We start from the raw sequence: 18,336 nt of genomic DNA on the forward strand, positions 1-18,336 counted from the left end.
CCTGTGCTATATATAAACATGCATAAAAAACAAAACACAATAAATAAACATCTGTCATGGGTATCTAAGCAACGCACGGGGTATCCTCCTGAAGTTGAAAGCACTGTTCACTCGTCTACGCTGCTTTCTGTTCAGGAGAGCAAGCGCGATTGGATAAGTTAACAACCAATTATATAAGACGAATCATACTTCATTACCGGTGGGAAAGCATGGTGACCTTTGATTGGGGGTGAGGCTTTGTGTGCGCTTGGCTATTGGCCGGAAGGTTGTTCCGGAGAGCGCACGTGCGCAAGTGTGGCAGATGCGCGTGCCCGCCTCTGTCGATGGCTGACCTGACCCTGCCTGTCACACACGGAGTGTCGGTAGCAGGGGAGCCCCGCAATGAGAAGACCCCGGCAGTGCAATCTGTGCCACCAACTACACTCGTCCTCATGGGCTGGTCATTCTAGACTCCGCCCCGCCGCAGCGCGTGGCGCGCCATCCGGCGCCTGGAGCCACCCGGGCCGTACGACGTCATCAGCACGCGTCACCTCCTGCGCTCTCCAGTCACACAGCTCCGAAAACGGAGCTCTGGGGCCGGGAGCAGCGCACCCGCCAGCGCCGCCGCCGTGGGCACTGGTCCCCGCCTGCACGTCCTCTCCTGCCGTAGCCCCGCGCGGGCCGCTACCTGGGGGTGAGTGTGACCTCTTCAGGCCGCAGGGCTTCGCTGTCACGGCTGCTCCCGGGGGACGCTGGACCCTCGGTGCTGTCCAGCCCCGCACGTCTCAGGACGGTGCTGCAGAACGGGAGGGCTGGCTGGGCGTGTGGCCCGGGGTCACCCGGAGGGCCCAATACGTGTAAGGTGACCACCAGCGCTCCATGTCATCACGCGCACTGCCCAGCCCTGGGCTGTCTCTTGCCAACTTAGTGCATTATGGGCATTGTAGTCTTGTTTGGCTTCTTTTGACCCGGTTAGTGGGCGCTGCAGGTGGATTGCTAGCTCCGTGCTTTGCAAGCGCTGCGTGCTTTTTATCCCAGACCGCTTTGCAGGTATGGGGCTGAAAGCCCCAGCATCTAATTTCCAAGGATACTTTGAAAGTGCCTTGCAGGTAAAGGAAGGACACTTCTGACTGAAAGTCTTGCAGCTCGGTTTCTCCGTATCGAGTATAAAGCATGCAGTCAGTCCTTGCTTTTCAGCCAGGAGCACTTTCCATGCTGTTATATTTCAGACCCCGTTAATACAAAACTACATATTTTTTAAATGCAGCATGCTTTTAGATGCACGGCTACTCCTGGCTCAGAGTGGCAGCCGTGACCTAGGCCCACTCTGCAGCCACAGGCAAGGAAGTGTTAACTGCCAGGGTCCACTTCTGCCAAGTGACTACGTCAGATGTGACACCTTTAACATCTCTTGTTTTTTTATTCACCACCAACTGGCTTTCTTTAATTTTAAGGTGTTAGTGCTAATGTTAAAAACAAAACCATACGTCTCACAGTGCAGAGTTCTTCTGGCTAGAAAAGTGTCACACTTGGAAAAGTATTGTCAAATAGTGATTTTAAATATTTGTTCCCACTGCGAATGTAGTCCTTTCTGTTTGGAGGTAAAACACTCTTTTTGGCAGTCTCTATGTGAGTTGTTTTGCTGCCAAGAGACGAAATGTCCCGTCTGACCTCTGACACCGGTCCTGTGTTGTTTTTTTCTCTCCTCTTAACTGTGGGTTGCACTTTAAGCGTTTAATCCTAATTTTAATACTGAAAGGCCCAATTAGCAACCGTGATGCCACCCTTTGCAGTGTCCTAAGAATTAAAACTTGCAAACCATTTTCTCCTCCGATTGAATGCATACATGATATTCCGAACTACCATCAACACGACACGCTCCTAAAGCCTCCTCATGTGAAACTGGCTGGTTTGTAGGGGGGGGTGATTTGTGTGGGGGGGGGGGCTGTACCACATGCAGTTGTTTGCAGGTTCTGTCTTAGAACCTCTTGATTACCTACTCTCACTCAGGTGAGGTCTGGGACCATATGCAGTAGATAGCGACGGGATTAGCCCAGACTATCCGCTCTCGCCTCCGCGCCCTTTGTTTTGGTGTACAGGGAAGCACTCGAGCTTTAGAGCACCAGACATATGTGGTTGGAAAAAATAACCATCCTTGAAATGCATAACTTAATAAAATCACCCCCGCCTGTCCGCTGTGCCTTTTAATTTAGGGAGGTAAAGTTGAAGATGGGTTGAATGTCTCGTGGCTCTTTTTACAACTGTGAAATGTGAAGGTCATGAACACAGCTAGTGGTTATGTAACTATCACAAAGTATCCTCACTGCTATACTAACCTGGTTTGCAAATCAAAACAAAGCAGCGCTGATAGGTTGGTTTCCGGTTACTCAGAACATGCTTTGCAGAGAAATGTAGACGAGGGCAAGAAAAAACTCGTGATCAGGATAATTGAGCAAAATTACTTCTTACATTTGGTCTGTGGTCCAGCTATTAGTACTCCTGTATTCTTTTCCAACAGGTGTAGACTTTCTGGCCCTCAAAGAAAAGCACTTACAAACTGGCACGGCTATCATCTTCCAAGCCAAACATTTTAAAAAGAGACAACGTCGCCGACCAACAGCATAGCTGCACTCCAGGACCTTTGCCAACTGCTATCGCCACCAAACTGCAGCTTCACATCGCTTCTTCCTGTCTGGACTTGCTGTGACATTTGCTTCTGGTAGGTCCAGTAGTGGGTCATCTAGCGCTCAGTGCTGCGAGGGGGTCTCTGTGTACTCTGGAGAACATATTTGTAGCCACTAGTCCATTGGTGGACTGGCTTTATCCAGATATTGAATGGGTTTGGTGGGGTAATTGTGTACTCTGTTCTCTGACTTCCTTGGCTTCCAGTGCCTCCTCTTGAACTAAGTAATGATTTAGAAACTGCAGGAAGGTCCCGGTTTTAGATTTGTCGTCTGCTCTGGATTTCGGTGTTGGAATGGAGATCTGTAATTGGAACTCCATTTCCACTTGGGTCTAGCCACGAAAGTATCTCTGTTGGATGTTCTTTTGTTGGATGTTCTTAACTGCAAGGATCTGTGTAAATGCAAAGCTTCAAATTCCTGCAAGGCAGAAATATGCATCGTGCTCTGTCAGTGACACTTGCCATGAAGTTAGGATGCTGTGCAGTGACGAGTTGGGGGGACTCTATAACCAGGAGACCGGAATCCTAATCCTGGCTTCCCCACTTGACCATGCTCTTTGGCAGATCAGTTTCTCCCACTAGTGTCTGTTCCCTCTGCCAGGATTGCGAGTGCTTTGAATAATGATTTATAGCACACTTACATATAGGTTGTTGAATTTTATTAATGCATAGTGTGCTTATGGTTTATATATACATGTTGTTTGTCAAATCACTGTTGCACATTTCGTGTAAGACTGATGTAATTTCCTTAAACATAATGGAGCTATAGTGCACTTAATGCATAACAAGTGAATGACGAAAGAAAACTTAACCAAGTCAACCCTTTAAACGATGTTGTACACCAATATCCTTTTGTTTTTTTCTGGTCTTGTTTTTCATTATATCACACATAGATGATTTATTCATTACACAGAACCTTGCAGTCTTTAAAAATTGTAGGTGCTTTAATGTGAAAGCAGGCATGCCTCGTCTGAGTGCACCACTTGCCTGTCTTCCCATCTCCATACTGTTGGACACAAGGGCCTCTCTACCTGCCCTGTGCCGGGAACAACAAATATATCTTCCTCGAGAACCAAGAAGGACTCTAAGTTTTCTAAAGATTTTAGAGTATACTGAAGGTGGTCAAGAATCCACTGGTTGCAGACAGACCCGTTTTTCCAAATGAAGATTTGTTAGGTTCTCAGTTGCAATCTCCTGGATACAGGGTATCCCTAGTAACCTCACGCCATCATCAAGGCTTGACCAAGATTTTCTGAAGATCATAAAAGTATTGGAAAAAGTGTTGTTACATTCGGTCCGAGCACACAGGCTAAGTAAGACGCGCCCAGTCTTCGCTCTCATCCCCTCGCTAACAGTGACTAGAACTTATCCTGAATTTGTGTCCATTGCTTTAATTTTCCTTCCCTTTTTTAGCAGTGTGAAATAGCTGAAAAGTGGATTGGAAGCAATACAAAAAAATTATTAGCCGCAACTAATCAGGAATAGTTGCAGTGTAGTGTTATTGAGGACATAAAGAAACTTGTGGATGCTCGCTGATTTGTAGCTTACCAAATAACATACTGGGCTTCATTTTAGACACCCGCACATAATTGATTGATGTTTTGGAGAGATCTCCTTAGATTGGAAGGAAAGCTGAAGTGGCTAGTACGAGGGTTGGGGAGATGTGCAGCCAGTCCATAGATAACTTGTGTGCAGCCACATTATATTGTATGTTCTGCATCGAAGGATGCAGTGCGTAATCACAAGCTGAATTTGTTTTCTCGCTGACATTGACATCTTGAGCATATGGTTTGCCTAGTTCCTATAACCATAGAAAGCCATACAGATATCTGGGCTTGACGATATTATCTTAATTCTTTACACTTGGAGAGCAGATTAGGCTACTGCTTTAGAGTAGCGGATAGAAAAAGTCCAATTGACACTAATGCGTTTTTTTTCTTTCCTTTAGCGTTTGTTCACCAAGCTCAAACTGCAACTCGCTTTATGAAGGAACCGGACATTAAGCTTTCCAGTAAGGCCCTGCAGCAGAGTTGTATTGTACCCCATCTCCTTTGGTCTCTACGGTTTTGTGAGCGACACTTGTGGGAACATCGATTGGCTAGCCATCATTTGTTAAAGTTGCAAGATCAGTTTCTTCCCACAAAGCTGATGAGTCTCTTCAATGTCAAAAAGCCAGTTGCGGTTGAAGTTTGTTCCAAGCACCCTCTGACTATGTGAGAAGCACAACTGTCCTTGCATGTGAACTCCTGTAAGGTGAGCTGTCCCCTCTTACCAAAGTCTTGCATTCTGAGGACTTGCCACGCAGCGGATGCGCCCTGTGGATTTGGTGACGGCTCCCAACATGGCAAGTGGAGGTGGCAGCAGCTGTAAGCTGAGCTCAAACAGCTGGAGCAAGCCACAAGAGAAACTACCAGTGCATGTAAGTATATAAGTATAACTGAGACTAGAAAGGATTGGCCTTTCTCTGCCCCCCACCTCCCGTTCCACCCGTCCGCATTGTCCAGACAGGGTTATTTCTGAAAAATGAATGAAGCTTGTACCTTGTATGTCTATGTAGACTAATTCCTCTAGACTTTAATCATAAATATACTTTGTCTCTACCGGAGTGACTACCCCATATGATGTTGTTGTTATATTCTTTTTTACAGGTCCCTATGGAGTTTTTAAATTGTTATTTGACAGTGATTTGAGTTGTACAGTGCGGTGCTATTAATCTCACTGACAAACCAGTCATTCTGTCTTGATAACAGAGGATGTGGAATGATATATGTTAGGAGCCCCATTGTATCTGCAATTGAAATGACCGAAACCTTGCTTGCACCAAAACACTTTCAAAGTACAACTTAAATCTCATTTGGGCTTCAATCGTGAAACAAATATATTTGTGAGGTTTCCTGGGTAAGAAAAGAAAATAATGTACTTGAGTCTTCCATTGTAACATCATTTTGACGGGCTTTTTTGAGAGCTCTGGTTTCACTATCATAAAAGGGACACTGAATTGTTCTAGTTAATTGAAAGAGCTTGCTCTGAACCTTAGACTTGGCGCGCCTCAATAAAGCACAAACAACTGCTTGTTTCCTATTTGCTCTTCATTCTAGACACATATTTATGATATGAGATAATTCTTAGCTGCTTGTCTGAAGAAAAATGTAATATATATTTCCTGCTGTGTGTTTTAAGGTTTCCATTTACCTTCAGTTCCCAACCCGCACTTAGAATATAGTTTAAAAATACTGTGATGCGAGAGTCCAGGAAAGTTGCAAAACTCTGTGGCCACTGTGGACTTGGAATAGCTGTCATGCAATCGCATCTTCAGAGACTTGTGTGGTGAAGTAAAATGCAAAATAATTTTCAGTGTAGAAACTTTTACTGTAGCTTATAAATAGGGTCACTGGAATTATGCGATTAAGGCCTTGACATTTTTTGCACAATTATACACTTGCCAAGTAGTCCACCATCTGCTGCATAATCTGCAGATTTTAATGAAAAATGGTTCTAGCTCAAACAGATCAGAAGTTACCAAATCGTGGTAACATGTTTGTGCACAGTGGAAGGCTCTTTGCAAAGTTTAACTGGTCATCCACGAGGCAAGGTGGATTTAGGATGGGGAAGGTGACCCCAGACACATCTGCTGGACATGTCTGTTCTGTGCTGGTGCTGTTCAGGTGGATGCAGGGGACTGCACTTCTGAACCAGGCATTGAATGGGTCACAAGCGTTCACTAAATATACCAGTGATTGCTGCAAAGTGTCTATCAATGGCTTTGTTATATTTTTTAGGTATTAAACAAGCTGTGGTGGGTATATAAAAGTCTCTTAATTGCAATGCTTGAAGTAAAGGGGTCTCACCAAGCAATGTGCTTCTTTTCTTACTGTGGGAAGTATCTGTGTCACCTTCTAAATGTGCCACTAGAAAGACTGTGTAAGCTACATTCCTTAGGAGCAGAATTTGAAACTTTCTCTCAGCGGGTTTCCATACACAAATTTCATGCAAATATTCTCAACCTGATATGTTCTTGAACATGCTGCATGAAAAATTGACATTCCGTTCCTTATTTTTTTTAATGGACCTCTGCTTCCTTCTACCTTCTGTCTGCCTCTTCTGTATGCAAGTTACTTCAAAATTGCATGCCTATCTGCCTTAAAGCAGTTTTTGTAAACCGTAGCAATGTCTATTAATTCCAGCAAAGAATTGTGTCTCATATAGCCTCTAATGATGACCTCAAATCAAAAATGTACCACAAAGAATTTGGATTGAATTCATGGAATGAGCATACAAAACTGACTCTAAAACTAATGGACTGACCACTAACTTTGAGCTCCCGGAGGGCGTGCTATTCGCCGTAAAGCGTTTTGACGCCTCATCAGGGGTAGTAACCGTGATATAAATAAAATTCCTTACATACATATATCTTCAAGTTATTTATTTCTGGATTTGATTGTGGAACTGGTACTGATAAGGTGAAATCATTGCTTATGTTGAATTAACATGTATAAAAATGTCAAAACAATGAAGTAATGCTTAAACAAAACAAGCCACTTAATTTAATTTCCCTCTTACTGCTGAATAGATTAGCCACCCTCCTGCATAATTTGCTGCTTCCCTACTTCACAATTCCTGTTTATAAATATGTACAGGACTGACAAATCTTTATATATGTTTGTCACAATTGGAATGCTCAAAAACATTTGAAGGAAAATGTTGGCATCTTCAGTTTTTGATTTCAGTATTTAAATGGTATTGCTACTCACAAGAAGTCTTTAATTGATAAGTGGAAGAAACAGTATAAGAGAGTAGCAGCTTTGCTTTCAAGCGCTTACCCAATGTAAATTGAGGTAAAACCGTATTTTAGAATAAGGATGTTCTCAGAACCTTTACCATCTTAATATTGTATTTATTAAATTCAGGCTCAGTAGAAAGCACTGTTTTCAGAGGTCTCTCTCAGTTTGGATGCTGACTTTTAAATTTGACTGTGCTTGGCTCAAGTTGTTTTTACTGGCCAATTCTAGAATTTAAGATTGGCTCAAGTGACTTGCATTCCTATAGCCCAACGTTCAGGACATATTGTTTGGGGGTCAGGGACAACACATTTTCATGTTTATTTGGTTCTTGTGACAAGTAGGCCTAACCCCTGCAGAAAAAACCCTTTGGCTGCCAGTTTAGAGTACCATTTTATGGATCAGGGAAAGGCAATGTCTTCAGTTGAGATAATATTTGTGTTGTTAGATCTGTCAGCTCTTGTGGCGTGGTTTCCCCAGTCTTTTTGGTTTCTGACCTGTTGTGATCCTGTGCTGAACTTCGTTTTTGCTGGCTTTATGACTCTGGGCACTTTACCACTGCTGACCAGTGCTAAAGTGCAAGTGCTCTCTGTCTAAAATGGGTTGCTGATTGGTTTTCTCCATGAGTGGCATATGTGATTTACTAGTAAGTCCCTAGTAAGGTGCACTAGAGGTGCCCAGGGCCTGTAAATCAAATGTTATTAGTGGGCCTGCACAACTGATTGTGCCACCCACATGAGTAGCCCCGTAAACCTGTCTCAGACCTGCTACTACAGTGTCTGTGTGTGCACTTTTAAACTGCAAGGTCGAACTGGCAAGTACACCCACTTGCCAGGCCAAAACCTTCCTTTTTACTACATGTAAGTCACCCAAAGGTAGGCCCAAAGGCAGCCCCATGGGCAGGGTGCGGTGTATTTAAAAGGTAGGACATGTACTAGTGTGTTTCACATGCCCTGATAGTAAAATAGTGCTAAATTCCTTCTTTCACTTTTGCAGGACCTATCTTTCCCATAGGGAAACAGCGGATTGCCTTAAAATATCCTTTGAGTGCAATTTCCCATTGGGAGCAGATAGAGATCTGGAGTTTGGGGGTCTCTGAACTCGCAATTTAAAAATACATCTTTTGGTGAAGTTGGTTTTTAAATTGTAAGTTTGAAAATGCCACTTTTAGAAAGTAGGCACTTTCTTGCTTAAACATTCTGTGCCTCTGCCTGGCTGCTGAATAATCGTTAGTGAATTCACTCTAGACAGTCACACAAAGGAAGCTGAGATGTGACCTGCATATCCTGATGGGTCTTCCTGGGCTAGAGTGGAGGGGACACTTGCACATGAAAAAGGCTGTGCCTTTCCTTAAACAAAACAGTCTCCAACCCCCTGGAGTGTGTCTGGGACCAGGACAATGAGAGGCAGAGTCTTGTGCACTACACAGATTTTCCATAGAAGGTTGCCTACTTCAAAGGCAGAAATAAGTATTGGACAACTTTAAAACCCTTCTTGACTGAGGACATTCTGCCAGGGAGAAGAGCTGGATGCTTGAGGAGAACCTGCCACTCTGCCTGTTGCTGTGCTGGCCTCCTGCTGCCCCTTCTGCCCTTGGAGTGAAAGAACTGGGCATTGGTTTGTACATCCTGGTTTCCAAGGTTCTACAAGGGCTTGAACTGACCTTGCCTCCTGTTTGAAATCTCAAAGACTTTATCTGCCAGCACCTGGGCTTTCTTGCTGAGAATCCTGACCTGCCAAGTGGGGCCAAATCTAGTTCCTGGGCCCTTGGACATGAGTTCTGGCGAAAACAAAAAGAACCAGGCACATCGACTCTGGACGACTCCAGAACCGGTGCCGTGGCTCAACCTGCTTACAAAGCTGTGGTCCCTGCTGGTGTGTTTTTTTTTTTTTTTTTAATATTTTTTTTTACTGTGAACTACACCGCAGGCCTGACGCCGCTGCTGCAGTGCCACTGAAGTCCCACGACATTGCAATCCCCGAGTGCAGTGTCACAGACGTTCGTTACTCCTGTCTCTGCTGCAGCACCTGTGGCCCCGTGGTCTGTCACCCCATCACATCTTGACCCGCCGGATTCATTGCCCCTCCCCCAACCCCCGCCAGTTCGTAAGGAACCGACGCCTCGCCATCAATGCCGCATCACCTCCCTTTCAACCGTAAGAAAACCCCGCCTCACATCCCCGATTGCAGTAAGGCTCCGTGCAATATCTTTAATTTATTTCAAAGTTACTGTAGCTGGGGAGGTCTGTGCGACTCTGTGACTAGACCCCACTTCCTTGCGAGTGGCGTCGAACTGTTGAGAACGACTCAGTCAACCACGTCTTGATAGCCCCAGTTGGAGCCATTGTGTTTCTAAGCGCTTTACTGAGATGTAATCTTTAAAAAATGTGTACCATTGCTTGTATATGTTGCATTCTTGTTGTTTTGGTCTTATTTTATTCAGATTAATATTGGCCATTTTTAGGTCGAGCATAGCAGTGTGCAAACGCTGCTTTTCCGATGTGTTGGTATCCATGTAGCATTTTAACCACGCATACCCCACACCCATCACTTTCACTCGTTTGTGGGCTTGCCTTTCAAAAATCCTTTATTATTAGTAAATGCTTTACGTTTGTCCCTCCTTGGGGCAGTTTTGTTACCGCCTTGGACATCGACTTTGTTACATGGATAATTGCACATTTGCCAAAAGGTTTAACTACAAGCAAGCTTCTTTTTTCTTTTGTCTCTCTCCTTTGCGCTCACACTCATGGCAGCCGGCGGCTCACTTACCTAAACTGTTCTACTTTACATTTTCAATTTATGTGGCAAGAAAAGTCCAGTTAGGAATTTACAACGCTAATAGCTCTAACTCGAGCCAACACAAGACCCATTGCATTGCAAATACTTGTTCCAAGCTGGTGTGGAGTATTTATGTGGTGTTTTCACTGTGCAGGGCTCGAAAAATCTACTTGACCACTCGCTATGGCGAGTTTTATTTTATGAGGTCGAGCTATTTTTAGATTCCTCTCCACCCTTCTGGCAAGTGGACAAAGAACAGGTGTTCTGTTAATTCACAAACTGAATTAGCAGTTAAGATGCCTTTAAATCCTATACTTGTCACATTTGCTCTGTGTTCAGAGCCAGACGTCAAAAGTCAGTTTGTCTTCTTACAATGCAAATACTTTTCCTTGTGACTGGATTTTGTAAGGTGAACTGTCTGACCTATGTGAAGTGAAAGGCTTTTGGTATCAACTTTTCCTAACACACAACATTTATATAACTAAGTCAACTTTACAGACATTTCAAAATATATTCCAGTAGCTGTGAAAGACCATTTTTTGTACTACCATGTGATGAAAAAAATATCTTAATAGGATGAAAAAGAAGTCAGAACACTTTACTTGGTGATGTGCAAATGATAAATGTTTTCTGAAACCCAATTTTCGCAGATTATTGTTCATACATTACATAGTTTTATCAGTAAAGCTGCAAGTTAGTAGGAAGGTTTTTGGAAATTTCTTGATTTCTTGGAAATTTACTGTCTGTAAATGACAGTGCACTACCACATCATGCTATAGTGATATATTTATTAAAAGTGAGTGTTTAAACATGAACTAAGAAACAATTCTTCCCTGATGGCAAAGCTATTAGTAAACTAAGAGGCAAGTCATGCATGAATCATGTGTACCCTATACGTGGGCTATACTTATTATACTTGCAGCAAACGTTTAGTGTATTTATACCAACAAAAGAGGATTTTTTTTTTCAGCAGAATTGATGAACTCACATATTTGAAGGTGCACTCATGTGAGAATGAAGAAAAAGGAGACTGTAAAATACAATATTTGCCTAGGATCACATAATTTGAGATCCATTTCCGGGTCAAGTACATTACAGTTAGGTCGAGTAGATTATTCAAGCTACTCGACCTGCAAGTCTAGTAATATTTTTTTTGATTTTTCAAGGCCTGATGTGTTACTGTATGTGTGTACAAATACTTAACATATTGCCTCTGAGATCAGCGTGATTGCTCGTGCCAAGCTGCACGGGGGTGAGCAGGAGGTATCGTAGGTGCATGACTCCCTTACTAGAGTGAGGGTCCCTATTTGGACTGGGTGCAAACTACTGCCAATTATTGATCTCTAACATTGGTGATCAGCAGTGAGGGTAGGACTTGTATTTGTACTTGACATAAAGTGACTGGTGTACACTACTTCCATAGTGCAGACCACTATGTGACGACATACTGTTTTTTTTTTTTCCTTTTGCCTTTTCTTTGCCTGCCTGAAACTTTGCAGCTTTTTAAATCTTATCTATAATCATGTCTCAGTCTGAAGGGCCAGCAGGTGAAGCTGCTGAAGTAGTGTATGAGCAGGACATGTTGGAGACCAATATGGCGCCTCAGCTTAAAATGTTCCACAAAGAGTTCAAATGTCCTATCAAAATCCCCACTAAAAAGGAGGAGCTGCAAAAGGATCTGAGGGCCTGGTTGGCAGCAAAGGAGGCTGGGTGGCATACCGAGGAGGAAAGTAGCCTGCAGGGTGATGCTGGGGATAATCAGGATCCACCTGGGGGAAACGCTCTCTCAAGGGCAGGCAGCAGTGTTTCTTCCAAGGTTCTGTCCCCAGAGGAACTGAGAGACAGACCAGCAGAGAGGAGGCATCATCTGGAGCTTGGAAAAACTCAGGCTGGAGATGGAAGCAATGAAAATGGTCATGGGGGAGAGGAAAATTATGTTAGCTCACAAGCTGAGTTTGAAGGAGCTGGATCTAAAGAGCAGGTCCAGCACAGATGGTGGCAGCAGTTCTCCAGCACAGTCTGAGGGAAGGTACATATACCTAAGGACGTGGTAAAGGATTTTGTTGAGGGTGATGACATAAAGCAGTGGGTCAAGGGTTATGAGGTGGCACTGAGGATGAAGATGGTCCCTGAGAGATACTGGGGGGGACAGGCCTGTGGAAGTGGAGGGGAGGGATAACTTGTCGGCCTTCGAAATAGAGGATCAGATAAGGTACCTTGCCATGAAGGACGCCCTGACCAGGCGGTGTGGTCTGATCCCAGAGAGCTAAAAGGTCAAGTTTAGGGAGAGTTCCAAACTTGGGTCACAAACTTGGGTGGGGTATGTGGTTTCTTTCTGCAGAAAACTGGTTGGATGAGTGAAAGGGAAGCAAGGCAACAGACTGTCAGGAGCTGTACAATTTGATTGCATTGGAGCACTTGTCAAGTTGTCTTTTTCCAGAGCTGCGCCAGCACTTCATTGACAGCAAGCTTACTGACCCCCAGGAAGCTTGCCAGGGAGGCGGACCACTGGCTCAGCACCAGGGTCTATAAGAAGTATATGGGAGAATCTGCCAGGGGTGGGTAGGGTCCTCAACAGAAAAGGAGGAGGGAGGTATAAATGTAAGGAATTCCCTAAAGGGCCCCAAACTAGTTCCCAGGGTAAGGATTCCCAGACTCCTGTTGAGAGAAAGAGTTGGTTCCCTTCAGGAAAATCTGCAGCAAAGGGACACATCAAGTGCTTTGCCTGTAGTCAGGAAGGGCACATCAGAGGGAGCTCCAAGTGTCCTAAGTGGACACAGCCTCCCACTGGGGGGGGGGGGGTTGCAGTCACTTTGGGTGGCCAGTGTAGCCCTTGGGGAGGAGTTGGCGCCAGTTAGTGGTGGGGAGCTAGCTGAGTTAACCCTAGTCTCCCTGGGTGAGGTGGTCCAGAAAACCCTCATACCTGATAATACAAAGAAGTACAGGCAGTGGGTGACCATCAAAGGGAGGTGGGTGGAGACTCTGAGAGACAAAAGAGGCAGTATGACAACAGTCCGGTGTCACCTGGGACTTAGGAGCAGGTAGTCCCTAATGCGGTCCACCAGGTTGTCGCAGATGACAACACTGAGCGCCAATGCTTGGTAGCTCAGATTTCCTTTGAATTGGAAGGGGGGGGGAGGGGGGAAACAGTCCCAGGTTCCCCGAGGGTAGCTGTAGGAAAATAGCCTCTTTCTAGTGTGGTTACCACCATTATTTGACCCGTTTGTAAGTGTGTTTGACTGTATTCACTGGGATCCTGCTAACCAGGACCCCAGTGATTATGCTCTCTCCTTTAAACTTGGTTGCTGGAACTTTTTTTCAGCCCACATTTAGCATACTGGTGCCCCATATAAGTCTTTAGTATATGGTACCCTGGAACCCAGGGCATTGGGTGTACCAGGGGATCCCTATGGGCTGCAGCATGTATTATGCCCCCCATGGGGAGCCCATGCAAAGTGTTCTGCAGTCCTGCCATTGCAGCCTGCGTGCCACTGCAAGTCACCCCTATGGCAGGCCCTCCTAGCTCAGAGGGCAGGGTGCAAGTACCTCTGTGTGAGGGCTCCTTTGCACTAGCAGAGGTTCCCCCACAACTTCCAGGCCCATTTTCCTGGACTTTGTAATTGCGGGGACGCCATTTTTACACGTGTACTGGACATAGGTCACTACCTATGTCCAGCTACATAATGGTAACTCCGAACCTGGGTATGTTTGGTATCAAACATGTCTGAATCATTCCCCAATACTGTTGCAAGTATTGGAAGCATGATTCCATGCACTCTGGGGGCTCTGTAGAGGACACCCAGCACTGCTACTACCAGTCTTACAGGGTTTTCCGGGAAGCCCAAGCTGCTGCCACCCCTCAGACCTGTTTATGCCCTCCTGCTGCTTGATCTGATCAAGCCCAGGAAGGCAGAGAAAAGGATTTCCTTTGGGAGAGGGAGATAACACCCTCTCCCTTTGGAAATAGGTGTGACTGGCTTGGGAGGGGTAGCCTCCCCACGCCACTTGTATGCTTTGAAAGGCACATTTGGTGCCCTCCGTGCATAAACCAGTCCACACCGGCTCAGGGACTCACAATCCCTGCTCTGTCAGGAAACTGGACAATGGAAAGGGGAGTGACCACTCCCCTGTCCATCATCACCCCAGGGGTGGTGCTCAGAGCTCCTCCAGAGGGTCCCTGGGTTGTGCCATCTTATTTCCAAGGCCCGCAGGGAACTCTGGGCGCATCTGAGTGGCCAGATCAGGCAGGTGATGTCCGAGCCCCCTCCTGATAGGTGCTTACCTCATTACGTGACCAATCCCCCTTTCAGGGCTATTTAGGGTCTCTCTTTTGGGTGGTTTATCAGATTCAGCTTGCAAGACTCCAGCAGGAATCCTCTGCAACCTCCACTTTGACTTCTGGCCACTGGAACTGCGACTCAACCCTCCAGGAGATGTCAATGCTGCAATTGGCGAAGAAGACTCTTCTGCAACTTTGTTTCCACGACTCCTGACATTTTTGCAACATTTCCCCGGCCGTGCAACCTCAGAAGACAGCAACTCTTCAGCCTGCACATCCCACTTACCTAGGTGGGGGTCCTGTGTTCGCATTCAATTTTTTTAGTATATGGTTTGGGCTCCTCCTGGGGTCACAAATGGTCATTGCAATTTGCAATGTTGTCTAACCTTTTCTATGCTATGCCTGTTTCTGATATCTAGTGTATATGTTTAGTGTATTACCTGCCTCCTATTGGAGGGTTTCCTTTCTGATATTGTGTTCCAAAAATAAAGTACCTTTATTTTTGTACAACTGAGTGTTCTCTTTCATGCACGTAAGTGCTGTGTGACTACAGTGGTACTGCATGAGCTTTGCCTGTCTCCTAGATAAGCCTTGGCTGCTTATCCACAGCTACCTCTAGAGAGCCTGGCTTCTAGACACTGTCCGCACTTCACAAAGAGCGTATACCTGGACCTGGTATAAGTTGTAAGTACTTTGGGTACGTACCACACACCAGGCCAGCTTCCTGCAGTAGCTGAGTCTTATCTATGCCTGTTGACTGCCTGCTAGGCAGCGATTTGGAGCATACTGCCTGGATGGCGGTGGAGCTCAGGTCACATTTGTAAATGTTGGGATTGCCAGAGTGGGTGTGCATGACCACACGGTCCATGGCCACCAGAGAGGGTAATCAGGAACGCCTAGAACAGTAGTGTAGGAAGTTGGCTCTGTATGCACTATTTCAAAGTAAGGAATAGTATGCACAGAGTCCAAGGGTTCCCCTTAGAGGTAAGATAGTGGCAAAAAGAGATAATACTAATGCTCTATTTTGTGGTAGTGTGGTCAAGCAGTAGGCTTATCAAAGGAGTAGTGTTAAGCATTTGTTGTACATACACACAGGCAATAAATGAGGAACACACACTCAGAAACAATTCCAGGCCAATCGGTTTTGTTATGGAAAAAATATATTTTCTTAGTTTATTTTAAGAACCACAGGTTCAAATTCTACATGTAATATCTCATTTGAAAGGTATTGCAGGTAAGTACTTTAGGAACTTTGAATAATCACAATAGCATATATACTTTTTACATAAAACACATTTAGCTGTTTTAAAAGTGGACACAGTGCAATTTTCACAGTTCCTGGGGGAGGTAAAGTAATGTTAGTTCTTGTAGGTAAGTAAACCACCTACGGGGTTCAAATTGGGGTCCAAGGTAGCCCACCGTTGGGGGTTCAGAGCAACCCCAAAGTTACCACACCAGCAGCTCAGGGCCGGTCAGGTGCAGAGTTCAAAGTGGTGCCCAAAACGCATAGGCTTCAATGGAGAGAAGGGGGTGCCCCGGTTCCAGTCTGCCAGCAGGTAAGTACCCGCGTCTTCGGAGGGCAGACCAGGGGGGTTTTGTAGGGCACCGGGGGGGACACAAGCTCACACAAAAAGTACACCCTCAGCGGCACTGGGGCGGCCAGGTGCAGTGTGCAAACACGCGTTGGGTTTTCAATAGGTTTGGGAGACCAAGGGGTCTCTTCAGCGATGAAGGGGGGGGGGGCTCCTCGGGGTAGCCACCACCTGGGCAAGGGAGAGGGCCTCCTGGGGGTCACTCCTGCACTGGAGTTCCGATCCTTCAGGTGCTGGGGTCTGCGGGTGCAGGGTCTTTTCCAGCCGTCGGGATTTTAGAGTCAGGCAGTCGCGGTCAGGGGGAGCCTCGGGATTCCCTCTGCAGGCGTCGCTGTGGGGGCTCAGGGGGGACAACTTTGGTTACTCACAGTCTCGGAGTCGCCGGAGGGTCCTCCCTGAGGTGTTGGTTCTCCACCAGTCGAGTCGGGGTCGCCGGGTGCAGTGTTGCAAGTCTCACGCTTCTTGCGGGGATTGCAGGGGTCTTTAAATCTGCTCCTCTGGATACAAAGTTGCAGTCTTTGTTGAACAGGGCCGCTGTTCTCTGGAGTTTCTTGGTCTCTTGGAAGCAGGGCAGTCCTCTGAGGATTCAGAGGTCGCTGGTCCCAGGGAAAGCGTCGCTGGAGCAGTTTTCTTCTGAAGGCAGGAGACAGGCCGGTAAGACTGGGGCCAAAGCAGTTGGTGTCTTCTTTCTTCTTCTGCAGGGGTTTTCAGCTCAGCAGTCCTCTTCTTCTGTAAGTTGCAGGAATCTAAATCTTTAGGTTCAGGGAAGCCCCTAAATACAAGATTTAGGGGTGTGTTTAGGTCAGGGAGGGCAGTAGCCAATGGCTACTAGCCCTGAGGGTGGCTACACCCTCTTTGTGCCTCCTCCCAAGGGGAGGGGGTCACATTCCTATCCCTATTGGGGGGATCCTCCATCTGCAAGATGGAGGATTCCTAAAAGTCAGAGTCACTTCAGCTCAGGTTGCCTTAGGGGCTGTCCTGACTGGCCAGTGGTGACTCCTTGTTTTTCTCATGATCTCCTCCGGCCTTGCCGCCAAAAGTGGGGCCGTGGCCGGAGGGGGCGGGCAACTCCACTAGCTGGAATGCCCTGTGGCGCTGGAACAAAGGGGGTGAGCCTTTGAGGCTCACCGCCAGGTGTTACAGCTCCTGCAAGGGGGAGGTGATAGCATCTCCACCCAGTGCAGGCTTTGTTACTAGCCACAGAGTGACAAAGGCACTCTCCCCATGTGGCCAGCAACATGTCTCGAGTGTGGCAGGCTGCTAAAACCAGTCAGCCTACACAGGTAGTTGGTTAAGGGTTCAGGGGGCACCTCTAAGGTGCCCTCTGGGGTGTATTTCACAATAAAATGTACACTGGCATCAGTGTGCATTTATTGTGCTGAGAAGTTTGATACCAAACTTCCCAGTTTTCAGTGTAGCCATTATGGTGCTGTAGAGTTCGTGTTTGACAGACTCCTAGACCATATACTCTTATGGCTAACCTGCACTTACAATTTCTAAGGTTTTGCTTAGACACTGTAGGGGCACAGTGCTCATGCACTGGTGCCCTCACCTATGGTATAGTGCACCCTGCCTTAGGGCTGTAAGGCCTGCTAGAGGGGTGACTTATCTATACTGCATAGGCAGTGTGAGGTTGGCATGGCACCCTGAGGGGAGTGCCATGTCGACGTACTCGTTTTGTCCTCACCAGCACACACAAGCTGGCAAGCAGTGTGTCTGTGCTGAGTGAGGGGTCCCCAGGGTGGCATAAGCTATGCTGCAGCCCTTAGAGACCTTCCCTGGCATCAGGGCCCTTGGTACCAGGGGTACCAGTTACAAGGGACTTACCTGGATGCCAGGGTGTGCCAATTGTGTAAAACAAAAGTACAGGTTAGGGAAAGAACACTGGTGCTGGGGCCTGGTTAGCAGGCCTCAGCACACTTTCAAATCAAAACATAGCATCAGCAAAGGCAAAAAGTCAGGGGGTAACCATGCCAAGGAGGCATTTCCTTACACAACCCCCCCGTCCCCCCCCTCACCCCCCCCATACGAAAGAGGATGAGACTAACCTTTCCCAAGAGAGTCTTCATTTTCTAAGTGGAAGAACCTGGAAAGGCCATCTGCATTGGCATGGGCAGTCCCAGGTCTGTGTTCCACTATAAAGTCCATTCCCTGTAGGGAGATGGACCACCTCAACAGTTTTGGATTTTCACCTTTCATTTGCATCAGCCATCTGAGAGGTCTGTGGTCAGTTTGAACTACAAAGTG

At 46.3% G+C, this 18,336-nt stretch overlaps 1 protein-coding gene across 1 annotated transcript in view; it reads left to right on the forward strand.

Annotated features, from left to right (window-relative positions):
• Positions 1 to 299: 299 nt before the first annotated feature.
• The window catches only part of SIN3B (SIN3 transcription regulator family member B), a 127,902-nt gene continuing 109,865 nt past the window's right edge, over positions 300 to 18,336 (forward strand). The window contains exons 1-3 of the mRNA XM_069216232.1: positions 300 to 673; positions 2,498 to 2,698; positions 4,611 to 5,081. Coding sequence (XP_069072333.1) covers positions 4,971 to 5,081 — 111 coding nt within the window. The 5' untranslated portion in view covers positions 300 to 673; positions 2,498 to 2,698; positions 4,611 to 4,970. The remainder of the gene's footprint in view (positions 674 to 2,497; positions 2,699 to 4,610; positions 5,082 to 18,336) is intronic.

Source organism: Pleurodeles waltl, chromosome 12 (assembly GCF_031143425.1).
Source record: "Pleurodeles waltl isolate 20211129_DDA chromosome 12, aPleWal1.hap1.20221129, whole genome shotgun sequence".
Lineage (NCBI taxonomy): Eukaryota > Metazoa > Chordata > Amphibia > Caudata > Salamandridae > Pleurodeles > Pleurodeles waltl.